General features: G+C 37.9%; 1 protein-coding gene across 1 annotated transcript in view; it reads right to left on the bottom strand.

Moving 5' to 3' along the window:
- The window catches only part of CNTLN (centlein), a 205,264-nt gene that overhangs the window by 145,596 nt on the left and 35,577 nt on the right, over window positions 1–24,091 (bottom strand). Inside the window, exons 4-6 of the mRNA XM_068422921.1 lie at window positions 11,360–11,494; window positions 10,591–10,770; window positions 3,688–3,821 (exon numbers count right to left, since the gene is read on the bottom strand). Of these exons, the coding sequence (XP_068279022.1) occupies window positions 3,688–3,821; window positions 10,591–10,770; window positions 11,360–11,494 (449 nt within the window). The remainder of the gene's footprint in view (window positions 1–3,687; window positions 3,822–10,590; window positions 10,771–11,359; window positions 11,495–24,091) is intronic.

The raw sequence follows: 24,091 nt of genomic DNA, 5'->3' as shown, positions 1-24,091 counted from the left end.
GAGCCCAACCTCCCCGCTAAAACAGAAAAACCTGGGGTTCTGGCTCGTTTCTTCGGGTTACCGGCGGTTAAGGGCATGTCGGCAAACATAAAGCCATCCGTGGCTGAGGTTCGTACGGCGGTAGAAGCGGCGAACTCCCGGGAGAAATGGCGCAGCAAGAATTTAGAGGAGGAGGTTGCGAACAAAGAACCACGTGGCGCTCCTGGGACCGCGTGGCAAAGGGAGCGGAAACAGGAGGGGGAAGGGTGGTCAGCCCCTCACCCTGCTCAGCCGCGTCCAGAGAGGGGGGGGCCGGCCCCTCCCCTCCGCGCCGCCGGAGTACCCGCCCCTCCCGCCTTGGCACTGTCAATCAAAATCGCCCAGCGCCGTTGCGAAAGTGGTTTAGCGGCTAGGTTTCTCGGTTTTCACCCCGGCGGCTCGGGTTCGATTCCCGGCATGGGAATCACGTGATTGGAAAATTCTTTAACAAACAAAAGCTGCAGTTACACAGTATGGAGTAAAATCAGACGCTGTAGCTATACCAAATATACAGGTTTAGTACTTTTTTTTGCCTGTTAGTGAATGTTTTACATGTGTAAGGTTTTGGTTGAGATGTTAAATGGTGGAGGAGTACTGTGGATGTGAATGTGGGAAGTAATTTTAGTCATGTGTAATTGGTTATAGGGCCTAAGTTGCAGTAATTAACTTGTTGCTGATTTATTCAACAATGCCTTGTTGCTTTGTATGCATTAATGTTTGGGTGTAAAGATTGTGTGTATATCCAACAGGGAGCCACAGTATTTAAATTTACCAACCTAATGTTACAACTGCTTTGAGGTGGCCTATGACTGAAGAGCGACTGCAGATTACTAAGGGACTGGTGGAGGAACAGTTAAAAGCAGGACATATCAAACCCTCAGTTAGTCCTTGGAATACACCCATTTTTGTCATCCCTAAGAAAAGTGGAAAGTGGAGATTATTACATGATTTACGGAAAATTAATGAGCAAATGCAAGCAATGGGAGCATTGCAACCAGGTATTCCATCACCTAACATGTTACCAGCAGGATGGCATATATTGATTGTAGACTTGAAGGACTGTTTTTTCACCATATCTTTACATCCTCAGGACACCATGAGGTTTGCCTTTTCTGTTCCTGTTATCAACAAAGCGGAACCAGCTCAAAGGTATGAATGGGTAGTTCTACCACAGGGCATGAAAAATTCACCTACGTTATGTCAGCTTTATGTGGCATGGGCACTGAAACCATTGCGCCAGCTATGGCCACAGACTATCATCTATCATTATATGGATGATATTTTGTTATGTCAGGCCGATCCTTTTTCAGAAGAAAGTCTCCACAAACTAACAACAACGTTGGCGGAGAAAGGTCTCATGATTGCACCAGAAAAGATTCAACGAACTGATCCCTGGAAATACTTAGGATGGACAATTTCGGATGCTCAAATCCGGCCTCAAAAGGTGGAGCTACATACAGATTTGAAGAACCTGAAGGATGTACAAACACTTCTCGGAGATATTCAGTGGGTCCGTAACTGTGTCGGTATCTCGAACACCGAGATTGCCCCCCTCACCGAACTGCTGCGACGATCACACCCTGCTGACACCATACAGCTGTCTGAGACTCAACAAAGCGCGTTGCGGTCAATCATCGCCAAATTACAAACTGCATGGTCGTCGCGACGCATTCGTGAACTACCTGTGTCTCTGCTTGTAATTAACAGTGAAAATATGGTTTGTGGTGTCATTTGTCAGTGGCAAAACAAAAAGGGGGAACTCCCCCAGGGCTACAACCAATGCCACTACAAATGCCACAATAAAGATGAAGCTTTTTGGGTGTTGGAATAACAGAAAATGAGGTAAAATCTATTGTTCAGGCATGTCCGAGGTGTGGGGCTCAGGGACCAAGCATTGGTATTGGTGTAAACCCGAAGGGTTTGGCAGCACTTGAGCTATGGCAGATGGATGTAACACATATTCCAGAGTTTGGGAGACAAAAATATGTACATGTCACAGTAGATACCTTCTCGAGGTTAATCTGGGCATCTGCAACGTCCGGAGAAAAGGCGCAACAGGTTTGTAAACATTTGTTGGCGTGTTTTGCCATTATGGGGGTGCCAGAACAGATCAAAACAGATAATGGGCCAGCATACACCAGCCAAAAGTTTCGTGTATTTTTAACACGCTGGGGAGTGAAACGTGTTACTGGTATACCACACTCCCCGCCAGGTCAAGGGATCATCGAACGCACCCATAGAACCATAAAGGAATATTTAAGGAGACAGAAGGAGGTAGATACTGATCCAACATCGCGGTTGCATAAAGTGTTGTTTACTTTGAATTTTCTGTGTTTAACAGGGGACCGAGAAGAACCACCGGTTGTTGTACATCACCAGCAGTTGAAATTTAATAACAACACCATTATACCTCAGTTACAGGTGATTTATCGGGAACCTGCTACAGGGGAGTGGAAAGGACCGGTGCCAGTGATCCCTAGTGGCCGGGGATATATGTGCGTGGCCACAGACCAGGTACCACTTTGGGTGCCGAGCCGATCAGTAAAACCACACCTCCCCGAGAAATCGGATGGGTGATGGAACTGGTAAAAATGGTTCTTACAGGAGTTCTTGTGATTGCAGTTATATTGTTAATGTTACCATGTTTATTTTCTTGTTTGCAGAAAGCGTTAATGAAACTTGTGAATCAGGCCTGGCTTGCTCACAAACAAGAAGGGGGAATTGTAGAGGTTTGGTTGAGTGAGAAGGGGCACGATCCTGTGTCAGTCACCGAGCAGTCTGAGCAACCCAGGCTTTGAGCAAGGGTTAAGCCCAGAGCTAGCGACCTTGCACTCCCCTTGCACAGAGCAGAACAAAGAACCTCGTGGTGCCTGCTTCGCGGGAAGCAAAACTACATCCGGGAGGGGAGGGGGCGGTCACGGCTCTGAATATGTAAACCTATGGACCAATCGCAAGTGCGATCGGGGCGCGCGATTAACATATGCATAGTCTATATAACCACTGCTTTCTTTTTAATAAACGAGAAGCTTCCATACTCACATTGAGATCGTGAAGTTTACTCCAGACCGTTCCCCAGCACCCGCGAGTGCGCCTCCCCCGGTTTTCCCCGTACTACACTTTTCCACAACTCAAATAATGCAGCACTAATCTTACAGATGCAGTGTAAAGAAATGGTGTGTGAGACCTAAGATAAAGCTTAAATGACCGCACTTTAAACCTTTAACACAGGCCTATGTAGACTTTTGCTGACTCCTCAGATCTTACTCTAATTAAAAAGTTAAAGTTAGGCTTAAAGCTTTTCCAAGTGTAGGGCATTTAGCCTCTCCAATTAAATGTTTCTGTCACTAATCATATTGGTATTTTGTTACTTTCAGTGGAGATTGGTAGTTCTCTGACCCAATGCTAATTACAGAAGTGTAGTTTTTAAAGTCCATCCCTACTCAAAAACTGGTAATAATATACTAAGAGTCAAAATGTATCAGATAGAATCTACACGAACTGTCATCTTCTGGTAGACTTCCAAAAGCTTTACATCTTGTGGAACAGAATGGTATAAAAATACACTGTTGGACAAAAATACCTCTAATGCAAGATACTGCTTTGTAAGTGGAACAACAGTCTTTTTGAGCAGATTCAGACTTAAAGGTAACGAAATCATGAAATACTTACTTAGCTGTGATCACATCACAATCCTTTTGGGAGAGTTCTTCCTGTTTCACAGCTACCTGAGATGACAAGTTGCTGCATATACTGCGCAACCCTTTCATTTGTTCTCTTGCCTCTGCTAAATCAGTTTCCAAATTCTGAAAAAAAAAAACCACATTTGAAATATATTAAAGATAATGTAGAAGAAAGAGTTTAAATCCACCATGCTCATTATGTATGTATATAGACATACGGATGTGCACATACACACATGTGTATATTTATTGTGGTATAACAAAATATATATAGACGTGTGCATGTATGGACAATATGCAAAACCAGAAAAAAGGTATATTTCAAATTTTAAGTGGCCACTTATTCTTTCCTGTAGGAAGTTTTCCTTAATTCGTGTGCTGCATGTGGAAGGAGAATCCTGAAACAAATCTTTGCAAAGCAACAGTACACTATTTAACTACTGAACTGATTACACCTTGTTTTCTGTGTAGAAACCAAACACAAAAAACCTACTCCTAACAAAAAAACAGCTATACATTAATTGTTTCAAGTTCTCAAAAAAATGCACAATATTGCGTGCATGAACTAAGAATCATGGATACAGCTTCATTTTTGAGACTGCTTGTTAAATCTTCTCTGATTTTGCACTTCTAACTCAGTGCAAGGAATATTTTCTTCAGGAAAAGAAATAGCATACAAGAAAACTTCTGGAAATGCTAGTTGAAAACAATGTAAACAAGCAATAGTTTGCCTTTTGCAGTAAGCCTTACTGTAGCAGTTAGTCAGCAAAGTGTTAAGGTGTATCTGTAAAATAGAGCAGCAGGGCAGCTTACTCAAGCAAGACTTCGATCTCTACATAGTGACCTTTCTAGAGAGTTCTCTGGAGGTTTAGCATCTTGGAAGAGTACTGCAGTCCTTAAGAAGCTTCGTATGACTATTCTCCCAGACGGTTTTGAGGCAAGAATGGAAATAGAAATATTGCAGCAATATCTAGAGCAGAGTTTCAGAAGGTCGCAATGGCCTTAGACCTGCTTTGGTATTACGCTACTCACAGACACAATCACTTCTTCTCAGTAAGACAAATGTTCTAGGATTCATCAATAATTTAAAATAAATCCTCCTAGTAGGACAGCATACCTAATCTACTGCCAACAGTACATCTATCTTCCATTCACATACAGACTTAGTTAAAGAAATAAAGAAATGCACATTTTTCCCTTTCAGCAAAGATGTCTCAAATATTGAAGGTATCAAAACATTTTTATAACTGAAAAGTGAATAATTAATTGTCCCTCTTTAAAATAGCATAAAAATACACACATTTGGATGTATCAGAAGTGTACTACAATCAAATTCTTTTAATTTGGGCAAGAATTATCATGTCCTGTTAATAACAGCAACATTAATGTGAGGAAATAGCAAAATTCATGAATGAATGAGGTAGGAAAACTATTTGTTTCATGATAAATCTCAGGCTATGTACCTCGTGTACTCGACTAATGAGTCATCAGTCCATCTCAAACGCTGGGTAGCAAAAATTATTTTTTTCTCAGATAAAAGATTTCAGAATGATAGAAGACAGTTCATTCTATCAACATATGAAAATGGTGAAGTGTAATAAGATATTTATAACTCGCTGCCAAATAATCTTAGGGTTTCTCCTCAGTGTTTTGTTTTTTTTTCATCAGCAGCTAAAAGTTATTGCGTATGTGAACAAAAACGACAATAATTCACGTTTTCTGTGAATAAATCCTATTTGCCTATCTTTCACACCACACTACAGAGTTGCAGAGGTTTTTTCTGGTAGAGATTAAAAAATATCTGATCTTACCAACGCTTAAGTTTCCATCATCCATTGCAGGGTACAATACAAAGAACAGGTAACAAATGATTTTGTCATAAATACAACTTTGGAAGTTATACAATGGCAGAATTTAAAAACAGAAAAAAGGTATCATTCCATACTTCACCCCATTTGTGACATAGGCAACCTCAGATTTTTATTTCAACCTACACCTCCACTTGATTTCACCTCCACTTAAAATCTGCCTGTCTGACATTTTTTGTGTCTACACACAAAGCCTTTTGTGACTGAGTTTGGGAAAATATACATTCTTATCATTAAACAATAATTTAAGTAACCTCCACCCAAAGAACAACAAAATAACTCAAACGCCTAACTCATTCTTAAATATCGAGACACACCCATGCATAAAGTGGCTGATTGACAGCTTTTCCACTTGTGCACTTTCGGGAGCTACAGAAATTTGGTATAAGCCCTGGGAAGCACGGAAGAGTAATTCCCAAGAACCACTTTAAGGCAGAAAGCAAAGCCTGATGTTAATTTTTTGTACACGGTACATTATTTATATGAATGTATATATGGGAAATACAAACAATAAAACAATATTGCCACCCTTTTAGCCACCTTATCAGGTCTCTTCCTGTTAATCTGCCTCACTTGGATTTTGGCTAATATGACAAATCTTTAAAAGAAATATTTCTTCAATGGACAAACTAGACATAGAAGCCTTTTCTCTCAATTTGAAAAAGTTGAATTTTATATCCCAGCTCAGCTTATAGTAGGTTTGGAAACAACGAGACTGACAGTGACAAGGGACATTTTTCTGCACAGAAAATGGTTTAAAGACTGAAAAAAAAGGGGGGCTAGTGACACTCAGTTCAGTCTCTGAACAGAGGATCTCTTTTCCAAAAGAAGAACCTGTTATTTGAACCCAGCATTTCTATCACCTAATATACATTTTAAAAACAAGGTTGGGGTAGCTCACATTGATCGGGTTTCATGTTATTCTTCCACAGATACAGGAGACTAACATGAATGGTGTCTGTATACATCCTCATCTACAATATTGTTAAATATAGTGTTTATTACTGAAAAACATGTACAAAAAGAGATGCTGGTTCAACTCCCACACTCAAGGATCAGAGGCAGAACTGACTTTCAGAAGGGCATATAATTTCTGAATTTAAATTATTTTTATCTATAACCATTTTTACAATCACTTGAGAATAACAATAGAATTCCATTATTGAATTTGCTCACAAATTACTTTTTAAAAGCATTTCAGGGACATGTTATATTGGGGTGTATATATTGGAACATCATCTGCAGCCCAGTATCGTGTAGTGTGATAATGTCGTACCTGGCCTCTGTGGATAAGGAAATTATTATTCTTTATTGTTTATAAGCATCCTGTTAAGAGACAATCTGGCATCCAATACTGAATCTTGAATGTCAAGTAACAGAAATGGGGAATGTCAGGAACAGAAGGAGAAATTAATTCAAACTGAAACTTAAAATTTTTAAGCAAATATTTACAGGAAGAGTATATGTAAAAACAGTGATTAACTACAAAAATAACTTTGTGTGTTTTTACAAATTATTATTTTACAAAATATTGATAAAAAAGGATGAGACAACATATTACCACTACCCAGAGGTCAAATATAACATTTCCCTCTTGCAGACAGTATTTTTAATATGCCTCTCAATCCTTGCAATAGTCTTGTGAGATAATCAACTTCACCTAACTCTGACCACTAGCAAAGCTGTATAGTGACTTGTCTAACATCACAGAAGGGAAAGGAAGGGGGTGCAGGGAAGGCAGAAGATGGGCCATCAGACCCATGGACACATGTAGGCTGGCAGGGACCTGAGAAGGTCTCCAGTCACAGCCACTGCCTAAAGCAGGTTCAGCCAAGGGGTTCAACCAGGCTCCTCAGGGCTTTACAAAGTCAGGGTTTGAAATCTCCTATGGATGGAGATGTCCCAACCTCCATGAGCCACAGCCCCACTCCTGGGCTGTCCTCCTGGGGAAAAGGCTGCTTCTTATCTCCCTCCAGCCTCAGCTTTTCCTATTTCAGCTTGTGCTGCCTCTCACCCTTCCTCCATGCAAAGCTGTCAAGAGCCCAGATGCATCTCCTCCATCCCCTCCTGTTGGTGCCAGAGATGCTGTTGGATGGTTCCAGCCCCAGAGCCATCCCTTTTGCTGGCTGAACCAGCCCGTCCCATAGCCTCTCCTCGTAAGGCAAGGTCTCCGGCCCCACCGTCTCACCTTCAGCCAGTTTACTGACATCTTTCTTGTACCGCACTAAAAAATGGGTGCAGTATCTAGAGTACTGAGCAGAGGGGGTCAATTCTTTCCCTGGCTCTTGGGGCCATGTTCTACTCATGCCTCTCTAGGTGCTGCTGGCCCTCATGGCTGCCTGGGTGCACAGGGCTGGCCCCAATGCAGCTTACTGCCCACCAGTGCCCAGGGCTGTCACCCAGAGCTGATCCCCAGCCCCTGTATGGCTGCAGGGCTGTGCCTTCCCAGGGCAAGACTCATCTTTTGTCCTGGTTAAGGCTCGTGTTGGCCCGTTTCTGTCAAGGTCCCCCTGATGGCAGCAGAGCCCTCAAGCACATCCACTTCCCCCTAGTTTGGTGTCATCTGCAAACTTGATGAGCATGCCTACTGTCCCCTCTTCCAGGTCACTGATGAAGATTTTAAACAAGATGGGTCCAGGATAGATCCTGCAGTACACCACTTACTACCAGCCTACAGACAGAGTACAACCCATTAACAAGCTCTCTGAACCCAAACATCAAAGAAGTTCTTTTAAACATGTTGTTGTGCACCTATCCAGCTGTAACATCCTAACTTGGGTACAAGAACACAACAAGACAGTGTCAAAAACCTTGCTGAAGTTAAAGTCAATCACATCCAAGCTCTCCTCTTGTCCACAGACACAATCATTTTATCACAAAAAACAATCAGGTTGCTCAGGAACGATTCACCCTTGGTAAATCCATGATTGTTTCTAGTCACTTTCTCAATTATGTGCCCAGAAATTGCATTTAAGACTACTTTCTTTGTGATTTTCTCAGGGACTGAAGTGAGGCCAACCAACCTTTGTTCTTGGATTATCCTTTTCATCAGGGACCTCCCCTGATCCCTCCTACTTCTGAAAGATGATAGGCAGCAGCCTGACAGTGACAACAGCCAACCTCCTTAGCACCCTTCGATGCAGTTCAGCTGGTCCAATGGATGTGTACTAGTCAAGTTCTCTCAGGTATCTCCCAACTCATCCACTCTTAGTACTTCTTGAACTCTGCCTCTAGGCAGAAATGCTTGGGAGAATCTTGTTGGAGAAGACTGAGGCAAAGATGACTTTAAGTACCTCTGCTGTATCTACTACCTGCTATCACTAATTCATCCTTCAGCTTCAGCAACAAGCCCCTGTTTTCCTCGTTCAGCCTTTTACTACTCAAGTAGCACAAGAAACTCTTGTTTTATCTGTAACATGGTATTGTTACCGTTGGGCTTGGAGGAAGCTGTCTTTAAAGACCTGATAATTTTCCTGAGCTCTTTTACCCTCCAGTGCTGCTTCTCATGGGATCCCACCTACCAGTTCTCTGAACAAGCTGAAGACTCTCCTCCTTAATTCCAGGTCTTTACTGTGCTACTCTCCTTCCTTCATCTTCTCAGGATCTTGGTCTTCATGATTTCATGGTCACTACAGCCAAGGCTGCCATTGATTATTATTTTCTTAATCAGTTCTTCCTTGTTTGCAAATAGCAGATCCAGCTGTGTGTCATTCCTGGTTGGCTCAGGGAATACCCATCTCCAGAAGTTACCTCTGTCACACCCTAGACGCCATCTTGACCTACTTGTGATCCCACTCTGAAACAACAATGCTACTTATTCCCATCCCTGGAATCACATGGCTGTGATGCACCTTTCCATCTTCAACATGCCTTATCAGCCAGGAGACAGACAGAATAAGAATTATTCTGACTGTTTTCATTGAAGGTGTGGTAACAATGATTTTCAATAATTTAGTCAATATTACAAGCACTACATTCAACAACTTGAAAAATTATTACATCAGTTTAGTACACACTACATTTTCTCCCCCAGTATCAACAAACGATTTGTTGTCCTGGGAATCCTATAATCCTTTCATCATAACCACTCCAAAGGCCTCAATTTGCAAGAACTTTACTTCCCATGTTATCGAATCTGAATGAAGATCTCTACAAAGGGTTTCCATCAGCACAACAATCAGAAGTGTCACCAAAACCACTGAATTGCTAGTGGAGGAAAAAAAGATGTTTCCAGGCAAGATGTTGACTAGATAGTTACTACATTGAATATACCAGAAGGTCATGTACTTTGATAGTGTAAAAGAGCACAGTCTTGTAAGTCTTCATTAGGCATATAAATAAAAAGAATCTACTAACTAGACATGTACATAAGCAGCCATCAAACACTTTGACACCATGTTTGTGGCTTATTTCTTACGGGAATTTGAAAAGAACTTGCCAATTTTCACCAGCAAACAAGACAAAGTATCATTTAAATAAAAGATATAACATTCTGTACAATGTATTCAATTATTTCCTTTTTCATTTTATCATAAACAGTGAAAATAACTTTTTAATATAATATATGCAATAATAAGGCCTCTCACAGAGTGGAGCCCTCTGGAGGCTAGGACACAATTTATTCGAAACTGCAGTTGAAGTTTTAAAGTGTTCTTCCAAAACAACAAATATCAAATCATCTGCAACCAAATTATAGGGAAGTACATTACACATAGAGAAAAAAAATGGGAATGATTAATACTTTTATGCTTTTATTATTTCTCATATATATATTTTATGTTAAAATACAGTATCTTTTATTTTTTAATGATTACATTTTAAGATGACTATTTGAAGTCAGATTCCTGCTTTGCAACATTAATTTTTAAAAAGCTGTGGGTCTTAGTGAAGGAATGTAAATGAATGCAAGTTCCCACTGGTACATTTGAATATATAACTTATTATTTAAAGAAAATAGCTTTTAGAGCAAATATCTGGAGAAGTTAATTCTGAAATAACAGCCAGGAGTCCATTCCACTTCGTACCTTTATTCTGGCATCACTGCCAGATTTTTCTGTTTTCCATTGTTCCTCCTCTTTCCTCAGTTTCTCCAGGTCATTTAGCAGGTCAGCACAGCATGTATTTAATCCCTTATTTTCCTCCTCCATGTTTTTTATAACCAGTCTGTTTTGCTCTTCCTTCTTCTGTGCACACTCCTCAGTGTCCTGTAGAACAGTACCACAAGGGCCGATAAACAAAAAAAAGTGAGAACTAATCAGCAAATATAAACTGTGCAGTTTTACCCTCACAGCAGCTTCTTCTATATTTGATGGCCAAGGTCACCTGTGTACTTTTATTGGCCTCTTTCATGCAGGTGGAAGGGTCATATTTTTTAGCTGGATGACAGCTTTGATGAGTACACATTTGCAAAGAGCCCATTAATTGATCAAGCTGCCTTTGATGTTGTCCCCAGCTATTTTTGAGACCCACACAGACATATCCTCCCAGACCTCAGCTTTATCAATTAATAATGCCAGTCCCATCAGAATCTAATTACAAGAAGCCACATCTTCACACTCCTACTTTCTTTGCTCCATTTCCATCATTAACTATTTATCTGAAAGTTATAAAGCTTGGATTCTTGGCTTTAAAGCATCTTCCTCAGAGTTGGTATGTGAGAAAATGGTAAGGTATAGCAAGGCCTAAGGCAATTTTTTCTCCAAGCTTGTCACTTTCTGTGCCACAAAGGCTGACATTGCTTAAAGAACTACTTCAAAGCTACAGTCTTATGAAACTATGTACAAGTCAATATACCTTAAGTTCTTGGCTTTTATCTTTAAATTTCTGGTTCAAGTTACTGAATTCATTCTTCAAACTGGCATTTTCCTCATCCAGAGCAATTTTTCTCTGTAGTAAGTTGTTTATCTCCTGCTGCTGTCCTGTGAGTCTCTATTAAAAAAAAAAAAAATCTGTTAATAGACAAAAAGCAATTGTAAAATAACATGCATGTACTGGATTTTAGACCTGTGCAACGTAACAAGCTGATATATGTAGTTTTATAGCATTATTTTCATTTCATTAGTACTTTAATCGTACTCAATACTGCATGACTATACAACACAGTAACATAAACGAGGAACTGAATATCTTGCTGTTACTAAACAAGAGCCCATAAATGCAGAATAGAATAGAAATTATTCAGTCAGGCTTAGGCACAATCAATTGCAGAAGTTATATTTGTGATTATGGATTAAGAATACATTAGAGAACTGTTTCACTTGCACTTTTAGCATACCAAAAATCAAGCCAAAAAGTAGAATCCAAAATTCTCCAGAATTCGTGAAGATAATGAGAAATAACTATTAAATGAGGCAATCAAAAAGATTATGATACAAAATCGTTATAAAAAGGGAATTAAGTCTAACTGAATTTGCAGCTCAAGGAAAATAATACAACTCTGTTCAACACAGACTACAGTTTAGTGTACCCACACACAGTAAAATCTCACTGTCATCAAAAAAACAACTGCAATATTCAGTGTTAGATACTTGCATTCTATTCTTATGACGTTTGTATTAAAACACCCTCACTCTTAAATGCATATTAGAACTCTGCATTTTTGTTCAGAAGTCTGTTTTAATTCCACGTACTGTTTTGTCCTTTCCCTTCCTAAATCACAATGGCATTTGTCTAAAACATTTTCCTAGCAGTAACACTGTAACTGTAGTAAGAAACAGATGAAACTTTTATCTCAGAACAAAAATGCAACTGCTTTGCCTTTAATATACAAGCTAAATTAAACGTGTTCAGAAACAAAAAATGATCAACAAGAGGATATACCTTTAGATTATTCTACAATACTGCTGATAACATACATAAGAGTTTTCAGCCTCCAAATGGTTAAATCTGGTTCACATGTATGTCAGACATGAAAAAGAATGAAAATGTGCTGAGAAAAAAAAAAAGTAAAACAATACATTTGAACTCATATTCAATAACCATCGATTTTAACCCTACATGTAACAATTAGGGCAAAAAAAGTAACTATGTCACCACAGAAATCAACGAAACCCACTCACAAGAAGGAACTCGGGTACTACAGGTAGCAGCCCTGCATACAAAGCAAGCTGCAAAGGGTAAGCAGGGCTTGCTCCACACGTCGAACAGCATCAGTGCGCTGGCATCCAGAGCACCCACACTGCACAAGGAAACTGTTCACAAAGCAACAACCTCAGAAGAATGGGGCAATTTTGAGAGTCTGAGTAGCAGTTTGAGCACCAGCTTCTCCTCCAGCTCTTCTCCCAACTCTGCACAATTACCGAGCACAAAGTAAATCTTCTCTGCCCTTTCTGCTGTACTATGTTGTAACATTTGACAAGTAGCTTAATAGCTAATAAACTACCCTTTTCATCATTACCGGAGTTAAATCATATAAAAAGCATTAATTTCACGTATTTGGTTAGAAGATTAACGTTGGCAGAAATAATTTCTTTATGAATTATTATTTAAACTAGTGAGGTAGTGTGACAGTAAGGAATGTGAAAAATATATTTGAAGATGTGTAGTGAAATTATTCTATGTATTTAGCACGTCTTAGTCATCAAAAATGTACAGGACTATTTCTTTGTGTGGATTGTTATCTTCCCTCATTTGTTTCATCTTTGACTTTTTTAACAGAAACCTTTGTTGTAACTTTTTACAAATTATTTTGAATGTCAGCCTCTTCTGTAGACCTCTTCACTTTTTCTACACATCACATTCCCACCTTCCTTGCAAATATTTTTATTGTTCTATTTCTTCTCCTACCACCATCTCCAAATCTTTTACATACATTGTTCCTCCATCTTTATTAAATTTTATTTTAAATTTATCCCTCTGACCACTACTTCTATCCACACACTGTTACAAATATGGTAACATTGCTTAAAAAAAGAAAAAAAAAAACAACCCATAACACACTACATAGCAGAAAATACATCTAAGCAGGATCAAACCCTGCAACCAGTTCAGCATATGAGAAAGGTAGTTCAGCTAACTTGCGTAGCAAATATTGAAAACAAACAACCATGAACGGATAACGTCTGGTAAATAGTGCAGGGAGGCATGAAGGGCATTTTTTCCCCCCAGTAAAAATTTCACTATGTCAAGGGAAAAAAAAAAATCCTTATTGTTCCTCGTACTCAATAACAGCCACAGTAGAATTCAAAGAATATATAAAATTATGTACTTACTAACAGTGGCCTTTAAAAATATAGAAAAGAAAGTGAATGTGAATTGAAGAGAATGGAAAAATTAAAACAAAAATTGAGAGAGAAGTGAAAGAAAATACAGAAACCTCATATCCTCATATCTTGGATTTTTGCCTCAGATGTCATTAATTCCAACCAACCAAGCAGACAAAAAAAAATAAAATACAGAACTAGCTTGTATTTAAAACAGTGTTTAATTGGTAATTTAATCGTGAACCTATAGTGCACTTGTTTATTTTTTATAACATAACTCCCCAACAGAGACTCATTCTACACCACTGGCACTTTTAACAGACTCCAGTCAAAGTTTGCCTAAGAGTATAGATTCATAGTCATTCTTCTGTTTCCTCCAAAGAAAAACTAAACCTGAATTTCAGGTTTAATGAAATTTTTCTCAGAGACATAAGCCAGTGCATAAACCTTCTCAGCCCACTTTGCTATCAGCAGACATTAAGGAAGGGATAATGAAATTAAGAAACCTCCTCTCAAGTAAGCACTCCCCTCTTTCATATTTTGAACCTACCAGACACTAGGCTCAATTTTCACTATGCAAAAACCAAAATATTTGCTCGTCAGATATATTATTACAGTTAGAGGAACAAATTGTTGCTGGCAGAGATGGTTCAGTTGCATCTTTAAAAAGGTATGAATCCACATTGCCGTTTAAAACATCATTTATTTTGTTTGCCTCCCTCCCACTCTCCAGGTCCTCATAGAATTTGAGTAACCAACTCCTTTGAGTCTTCTTTCCAGCTCATTACTACTTATTTAACATTTATCAAGACAAAGTCTGTATATGAAGAACACCCTTAGAAATTCTACCTATCTGAAAGAGCCTATTGACTCTAATAAGTTAAAAATTCACAAATACATGCCCTCACAAAAATCTCAAAGTGCAGCTCCAGCTCCTCAAGGCATTTAATTTTTGAGTAGACAAGCTACATCATGTTACTACTTAGTTTCATTACACACTGTGCAGAAACTCATAAGCATATGTGTATTTGTGAAGTGAAATCAAAGATCTTTGGGTCCTGTTTGTAATCAGCTGTTTTCCAGCAATTTGGAGGATGAATGGAGACGCGAAGCTACAGAAGCGCAACTAGCTATTTCAAATGTTTGTTCCATATTGCTGAGATGAAATTTTAAACTCAAATAAGCTACTTACTTTGCATACTCATTATGCTTACTTTGCATAATCAGACAGATTATCCTGAATCAGACTTGCACACTAACTACTTATCCCCACAACTGACCCACTTAAGACTTTATATCAATCAAAAGGCAAACACAGCTCATCAATCACTAAGCAGCAAACTCACCTGAGTAGTCTACAAAGCCGTCTACTGCAGCAGTAGTGAAACACTATTTAGGTAAGTTATACCTGCATGGAAAAAATCCTGTTATGTTTCAAAGCATTTTTCTTGGGTACCACTTTGTATGCTCTTATCTTTTCCTCTAAATGAACTGAATTTTTACTTTTTTATCTGCTCATTTCACATGCTTATAAAGAAGGGAAAAAAAACAGGAGCATTACTTGGAAGCCATGACTGGGTAGAAATAAGGGTCATAAAGAATTCCTGAGATACAGACAATTAAGTAAATTATCATCTGCCTTTGCCTGTGCAGCTGTTTTTGCACTTTGCTTCCTCAACCTACGAAATACCCTTTATAATAGGAGGAATTGAGTGAAGACTGATTTCTTACAGCAGACAATACAAGCAGTGCTCCTAAAAGAGTATCCTACTCTGGTAGGCAAGTGAAACAACAAAAAAAACCCCACACCTGATCAACACCTGGGGCAAATTCCCACATGAGGTCATTTTGATATTCACCAGACAAAAAACCCTCATCAGGAATTCATCTGTTCCTACAATATCTACTGTTTTTCTCTAGATACCATAAAAGACAGGCTAATGCTACACAAGAACAATCTCAACTTACATTCTGCATTGACTGCAGTCATACTTGTTTGAACACAACAGGAGAAAAGCAACGTTCAATCGGCTTTGGACAGCTTGGTGCCCAAGAATTATAAAAAAACTCATATAACTAAGATAACTATCGAACACTTCTAAAGGTTTTTCCATAAACAAACCTTCAAATGCAAGAAAGAAAACTGTATTCTAGAAGTGAATTTGCTCTAATGAGAAACAAAGGAAACTGATTTTACCCTTTTGTTTAGCTGGGAAGAATCAAAGAGTATCCCCTTTATACTGCTGGAGCCCAGAATGCTCCAGGCAACAGTAAGTACAAAGAAAGAAAACTGTGACCTGGTGGAGAAGGCCTTTTGATGTTTAAGAGGACTGTCATTTCAGAATTTGTTTTCATCCTTTCGCATGGCATCTCTTTAGGTACAACACAATACATTTTTTTTTCTTCCCTAATAATATCACATTGTTTACTGGCAAAAATTACCTTTTAAAATACCTTGATATCAATGTGCAGAGGCAGTAAAATCACATACTAAGTCAAACCAAGAAAATGAGCTACGAAAACTACAGATCAAAACTGAAGAGGGAAAATAGTCCTTTTTGTCTTAGCTCTGAACATCTCAGAGTATTTTCATGGTACTAGGATGTTATAATTATCTGTCAATATTTCATGTGAATAGATATACAAAAAGTTTTTTTAATTAAACTTCGTTTTTATCCAGTATTAATTTAGATAGTATACTACCGTACGGAGACAGTGAAAGTGGCAACAAAAACATAACTCTCTAATGCTAATGTTTCCAAAACAGAATATGAGTTCGGATACAACTACCAAGAGTTACGTTATGCAAACATCAACTGTTTGATGTTGCAGACATCATCATTGAACTTCCAGTCTTCAGTGAAATATTTTTCTAATCAGCTACATAAAAAGCGTGGAGAAAGGACTAAGAAATAACAGCTGTACATGCTATTACTGCATTAAGTGTCCCCCAAATTTTTACATATTTGGGGTGGAGGGGAGAGGGGGGAAACCCACTCATAGTTTCACAGTTTGAAATTTGATCAGACTGCATTACTGAATCAGTATTGCGTACCTGCCTCTACACAGGTTCATAAAAGATAGATAAAAACAGGGTTTATTTCATGTCAAGAAGTAAACTCAAGTACCGACTGATAGTTTATCAAAATATCGCTAAAAATCATTCTAGCAGAAATGCAAAGCTGACACATATACCCTTCATTGCTGCCGCTAATGATACAGAAATGCAACAACGCACCTTGTTTCTGTCATTGGCTGCTGGAGCACTTAACAAAAAAACTCAAGTCTCTGCACCACAATATTAAAAGGTGTCCATCTATGACTGCAACAAAGGGACATGCATTCAATTTCCACTACCAAAAGGACCAGGGTAACAAATAAACATTATATTCTGTGCTTTCTTCATTACATTCTTTATCAGAAGCTTTCACTGTGCAGTAGTACATTTCTAACCTACCACATAAAAAAAAATAAAAATTAACACAAACAAAATAATTGGAACGGATGAAGAATTGTATTGGATTACATGAAAAAAAGTATTTTCCCCCAAGCAGTGACTTTTAATGAAATCCTGACATCTTAAGCAGAAACAGAATTAATTAATGAAATTATTTTATTACAACTTAAATGTGCAAATATTCTTTCATTTAAATGCCTTTTCCTCAAAGTTTCTACTTCAACATTTACATATTTATTCTCTCCCTTTCATCACCTCTTTTTCCCCACCAAGTAGTTGAGGTTCACTTACCACACTCCTAACTTTTTCCCCTCCCTTCCAATTTTCCTTTTATTCTAGCAGGCATTGAGCAATAAGTAGACACCACTAAAATGTGACAGTTACATTTCATAGCTTTCCTTGATTGAGCTTTCTCAAATTTCTCTTTAGATTTTTCAACTTTATTAATCCTCATGGTTCTAAAGCTGAATGCATGTTTAACAAATAACATTCCCAGTCATATCCTCATATATTCCTCCCAAACAAAAACACAAAAGAAAAGAACAATAAAACAAACAAAAGAAATTTACTCTCACCTCATGACTATTCATTAGATTCTTTAATTATTTTCAGATGTAGGATGAACAGAAGTTCTATGTAAATAATTCATGAAAAGGTAACCATATGTTATAGAAGTCATCTGCTGCATTTTGCAGTCTGTATCGTGTCCTTTCATAACCAAAATGACACTAGCTAGTTACAATATAAAATACAAGTTATTTTCAAGTCCATACTGCTCTAAAAGTAAAATGCCAACAGTGTTACCTGATTCTACAGTATCCTTCCAAAGGATGACTGTAGTCACAGTAGAACTTGACTCCTAACAAGGACAGAAAAAAACCAAGGAAAAATAGCAACTGACATATACTGGATTAAAATGTAACTCATGCAATAGTATCATGAGTGCATATCCCATTATTGATTCCTATTTTTCACACCTGCTCTTATCCAAAAGAAAAACAACTGCAAAGAGAGGGGAATTGAAGTGGAGGAGTTCACTTGATATTCATACCACAAGAAGTTTATTTGTTCTCTCTTATCCCATCCCATGCTTTCCAGGACTCCGTGAGATTAAACAATTTAAAGAATTGTTTCTGAGAAAAAGTAGTAGAAGCTGTAAGCAGGCATTTGCAAATCCATTCCCAAAATGAGTGAGAATTTTAGAATGCCTCTTTCTATCAATAATATACATGAAATAGAACACAGTAACTTAGATGTATACAAGGAAAAACACTCTTAAACACTGTCTATTCAAAGGTGCTTACTTACCATTTATGTACTGGAGAAAAAGGGCAGGTCTTTTTTGCAGAAGGAAGAAAATAAAATGAAGATTCTTTAAAGCTTTTTTTTTAAAAAAAAAGGACCAAGTAAAATGGTTCTACAGAGAAGCAGACCAGAAATATGAGCAGCTGACTTCATCCTGCAGGTAGGGAATATGTACTTACTCCTCTACCACTAGCTGGTCTTGGTCCTGAATTCTCACCTGGCCCCTACATTAAGGAAGGGTCAAACAGTATAATCTATTATAAACACCATGTTCCCTATTGCCCTCTTTGGACTTGTGTGACGTGATTAATTTAGCATCTTCAGCAAAGTTCGCTATCTTAATCGAACCACCTGACAAAGTTTCTTAGTATTTGAACTTGAGGTGGAAATAAACTGTGACTTTATGTAGTGTATCAGTCAGTCTTGCAACTCTAGCACCTCACTTTCACTAGCAGCAAAGGAATCACCTCCGGGCAGCAATCTGCTAACTAGGTCACAGCACCCACAAAACTTTTTTATGATGCGCACCATTTCATTCCACTCAAACTGCTCCTTAGAATGACACTGCAGCACGTTCCTTTTCTCACCCACTAAAAACAAAGCTCTACTATTCTTTTTACCTCTTATGATATCCTACAATCTTTTGTATCCCTTCTGCTGGTTTCTTCTGCTGGACAGGCATAGTGCAAGCAAGCATTGCCAGCAGCTGCAGTTTGCATTGACAAGGGAGCCAAATACTGTTTCTGGCACACGCACAAGAGGTTTGCCATCTCTGAAACAAGGTATACAGAAGCTCCTTGCCTTGCAAGGGGGCAATACTTCGAGGCAGTTTTTCACAAAAACACACCGCTAGTTTGGAAATGAGACAGCATTGCCAAAAAAGAAAAGCTGTAGCTTCATAATAAATCCAGCACCTCTCTGTATAGCATGTGTTGCAGTAATGCATTTGCTAGATTTAGAGATTAACTGTCCATTTTCCTCTAATGAGGATAAGACAGCTTTCAGGATAACTACAGCGAACACTGACAATATAATCTGACAATCTTGCCACAGCTCTAACATCACCTTAACCATCAGCTGCTCTGAATAAATGCCCTTTCCTCTTTTGTCTAGTGATTCTCTGCACCAGGACAGACTGGATTTTCTATAGGACCTATAACACAGTGCCGCAAAGTGGTACTGTCCAATGCACTGGTATTTTCTCTACTCCTTCTTGTTTTCTTAGCAGCTATATTTTGAAACTATGGAAAGCAGCAGCCCAGTCCTCTAGGTCAGGCAGCAGAAAATCCGAAGTATTTTCTTACTCTCTATTTTCTCCACTAACTACAAATCAAAACCAACAATCTGCTAAAACGAGCTTTTCTCTTCATTGAAGAGCATGATCTTGATGGAATTGGGTACTTTTTTCCACACTTTCCTCCACAGTAAGGCCTATACGAGGTCCTCAGAGTGAGTTAGCCTCTGTCTCTGGAAGCGTGCATGACTGCATGAGATCTGCAGGAAACAATACCTACTAGCATCTACTCCTGACAAAGCAATACTTCATTACACTCACATATATCAATGCTGCCAGATCAGGTGTAGTAAATAAAGAACAGCTGTTGCTATGATCAACTTTTCTGACAAGCTTCTTCCTAAGTGTGGTCAGCAGATTCATAAGGGCAGAACCTACTCTCAAAGGGCACTGCATGCTTCTTTCTGCTACCTAGTCCTTAAGGAAAACCAATTTTCCTGAACTTGAGGAAATCTGCCTGTATTCAAGTAAGAAGCCATGATATATGAAAAGATTCCTCGTCAACAACATCCTTAAAGGAAAAACAAAATCCAGCTTCACCCTCTTAAAACTATACCGACTTTACAATTAAAAAAAAAAAAAAAAAATGTGTCACTACAGCAACGAGATAATATACTGAACACAGTTAAGAAGTTTCTTTCTTCTACAGTAAAAACAATTTCCAACGGCTTTAGGAACCATTTTTATCTCAAGAAAACAAGGCTATCCTATTGTAACTCTAACTGGCTACATGATAATTATTCTTACCCAGATTGAACAAGAAATTTCCCAAACTAGACCCCAGCTTCCCAGAGGATGAATGAGACTGCAAAGATGACCTCCTTCTTCTTTCCAGGCTTGAATATTGAGCTCTGCTAACATCAGAATCGAGCATTTCAAACCAGTGGAATGGGCAGGGGACAAGAAACATCACATTACTTACCATACATTTTCCTGCCTAATCCAAGTACAGCTATCATTTCAGGCTACCCTTGTAGAAACACCAGTGAGAACATGAAGGCTGAGTAATAAATATCCAGAAGCTTTAGCCAACTTCAGGCTTGGCTACACATGCAAATTAAGGAAAAGGTGAAGCATGGATTTACAGCACACCTGTAAAAATACCCAAGAAAGCTGTTTTTTTTGTGGTTTAAGTAGGAAAAATCCTTCCTCAAAATGGACTAAGCTACCTCACATAAACACATTTTCAACTTGTAGAGTAAGCATTCCTACTGGGAATTCACACAAAGGTCCTAATGAGCTGTAAAGGTACACTGTAATTTACAGCTTATTAATTTCTTCAGACAAACAAGCCCACAGGTATTAGCCATAGTCATCATACTACCTACCTCAGGTGGCCTTCTATCAATAAACTAGAATCAGCAACTTTCAACTATTTGAATAATAAATATATTTTCCTCCCCATCTTTCTCACTCAGACCAGCTCCTTAAGATTTCTTTCCCTTAACTTTATGAGAAAACTAACTAGAATATGGCAAGCAGAAAGGCAAAGACATATGATAAATTCATGGATGAAGTTCCAAGGGGCTACATAAACCAGACAGGTTTCATCACTGAAGGCTGATCCCTTTTCCAAAGTACAACTTGAGTAAAATGATCTTTTTTTTTTAAAAAAAAAGTATCAGTGTTCTCAGATACTCTGCACTTGCCGTATCTATAAATCTCGTTCACTGGAGAAACTTTTTTTGCAAAGAGTTTATAAACTTTGCATAATCTCATCACCACTGACACATTCACTCCCTATTGCTGAAATTATCCTCATGTCCCTCATTGCCTAAGAATAATCAAGGTTGTATGGTATTGGAAATAGAGTATTTAGATGGCACTAATGTGTGTATACATTTGTCTTAATTTAATAACAGCATTTTATTAGAAAGAAAAATACAATCAGGTGAAGGTACAAAAGTTAAGAAAAATTTATTAGTGTTAATTAATGCTTGAAGGTAGAATTACGCTTCTTTCAACTGGACCCATTAAAGGAGCTTTAATATAGATTTGCACAGCAAGCTGAAGATCAAGTGCAGATAATGAGGCAAGCTAGTACTATTTTAACCCGTCTGGAGTATAATCAGTTGATAAGGTTTTGAAACATTACAAGGTCTAGGACAAAAAGCTTAGCTTTAGTTCTTCCAGACCAAAATTGAAACCTAATTAATTAACAATGTTATAGAAAACAGAAAAGGTTTACTGCTACTTTTACACATTCTTAATTTCATCTTAATTCATTCTTAATTTCTAAACCAAACAGGTGAAGATATTTTAATTTATCTATAGCATGAATGGCAGAAGACTGAGTTCCTTGTTCCCACATTATCCTCTAAATCAATTGTTTAAATTCAAAAATTTTAATGCGTTCTTCCAAAAACCTCACCTTATTTTAAAAGAAAAAAAAATCACCAGCAATCTATTTAAGACATACATAAATAATATAAATTAACTATACCAGATGGGAAATGTTTCCAAAGAAAAGAGAGAATGAAAAAAGATACCTGCAGCAGTCAGCCTTCAGAAGAATAATAATTTAAATTCTAGGATAGTGAGTTATCCACATAAAGACAGCAGTTACAAATTCTTTTCCTTGAAACACACAGAAAAATTACGTATATATGGCTAGGATACATCACTACTGAGAAAAAAGTTTTGAGCCTCTGTGTAAAACAAAAATTACAGTAATAAAATCAGTATAGCAATCTAGCCACCAAACTCAAAGAAGTAAGATTTTTACCACACAGCATTTAGAATAAATATGTATGTGCCAGAAAAGGCACAGCTATGACTATCAAGACCAAAAGTTACGAATCAACCAATTACAAGGAAAAGAATTTAAAAAAAGAAGGAAGAAAGGGAAGAATACAATGGAAAATTCCAATACAATTTATTTTGTACTGAATTTACATGCAACAATAGACAAAAAAAAACCCTTAAGTGCTTTAATAAATACTATATTTATTTGAACCTTTGAATGGTACATTTTGAAATGCTCCACATGGATTCATATTTAAAATGCTTAACATAATATGCAGTTATGTAACAAACTCATGGCAAGAAAAAGGTCTTATACATTTGTCTAAAACGGAAGATTATACCAGTGTAATTTAGGAAAGGTACACAACAGACTGAAGTCATACTAAAGTACACAAAAGTTCAATGCATGTACTCTGTTCCAAAGACATTATACAGCATAAGTTTTGCAAAACTGTGATTTACACTGATTTTTACCCTTCAAGTCACAGGTCCCATTCTCATTAATATTTGAGCACTATTTTACCCTGTTAAAGTCGAACAAAAGTGATTACAGACCATATCACTTCTCAGTCATAAGTTTCTAAATTAATTATTGTAGCTGATTTTCAGTAATATCCATTAAAATGGAAACCCTTCAAACAGTTGAAATATTTCATTACAAATAAAGCTAATTTAGTTCTCAGTATTAAATAACTACATGCATCTCACCTAGGGTGGGCAGAATATGCTTTCTTATTTACAGTAATTTTAAAACGGCTCTTAAGCATGTCAGGACAAAGTCTAACCAGAATACAAGAGAAGAAAGATTATCTCATGTTCTCCTGCTAGGGTTTTGTTGTTGTTTCTGGCAGCAATATCAGCTTACATACATGTCAAATTGTGAGATATGCCATTTATTTGCCTTTTTTCTGTTAGTCAGCATGGATTCATACAATCAGCTGCTTGGTGGCCACTCAGAAATTCCTAGTAAATAAATACCCTATGACAAAGCACATTGTTGCAACTGATATCTCTGTATGATGTGTGAAGTGGAAGAGAAAAACAACAAAAGAGACAACTTGATAATCTCACTGTCCTAGATGTAACAGATTGGTAGACTGCAATACACAACCTTGAAGTCTTGCTGTGTATACTACACAAAAAAGAACATTCATTGTCATTACTGTCAAAACTCAGTTTCATAAGCAACCTATTTGCATGTTAATTACACAAATTATATATTTTTCTCCTTAGATGAACAAAGAAAGAACAAATTCAGAAAAACAAAATAAATGAGAATGCTCCTTACTATGCAGGGTCCAGTCTTTGATTACCAAACCACTAAAATCCCTCCAAAAACTCAGAAAATGATCCCTCTCTTGTTTCAGTCCTGTGGCATCCCAGCCAATGGATGAGGCAAGAAGATCAGAATGGCACCACCTTTTGTATGCAGCTCTTATGTACAGCACTGGCCATTGGCACCATCTGGTGCCCTTCACACACATCCCCTGACTCCCGAGTCGATGATAGTCTAAGGGAAGCTA

The sequence above is a fragment of the Nyctibius grandis genome, chromosome Z (genome assembly GCF_013368605.1).
Source record: "Nyctibius grandis isolate bNycGra1 chromosome Z, bNycGra1.pri, whole genome shotgun sequence".
Lineage (NCBI taxonomy): Eukaryota > Metazoa > Chordata > Aves > Nyctibiiformes > Nyctibiidae > Nyctibius > Nyctibius grandis.
The sequence above is the reverse complement of the archived record's forward strand: the minus strand, read 5'-3'. Positions and strand labels throughout refer to the sequence as shown.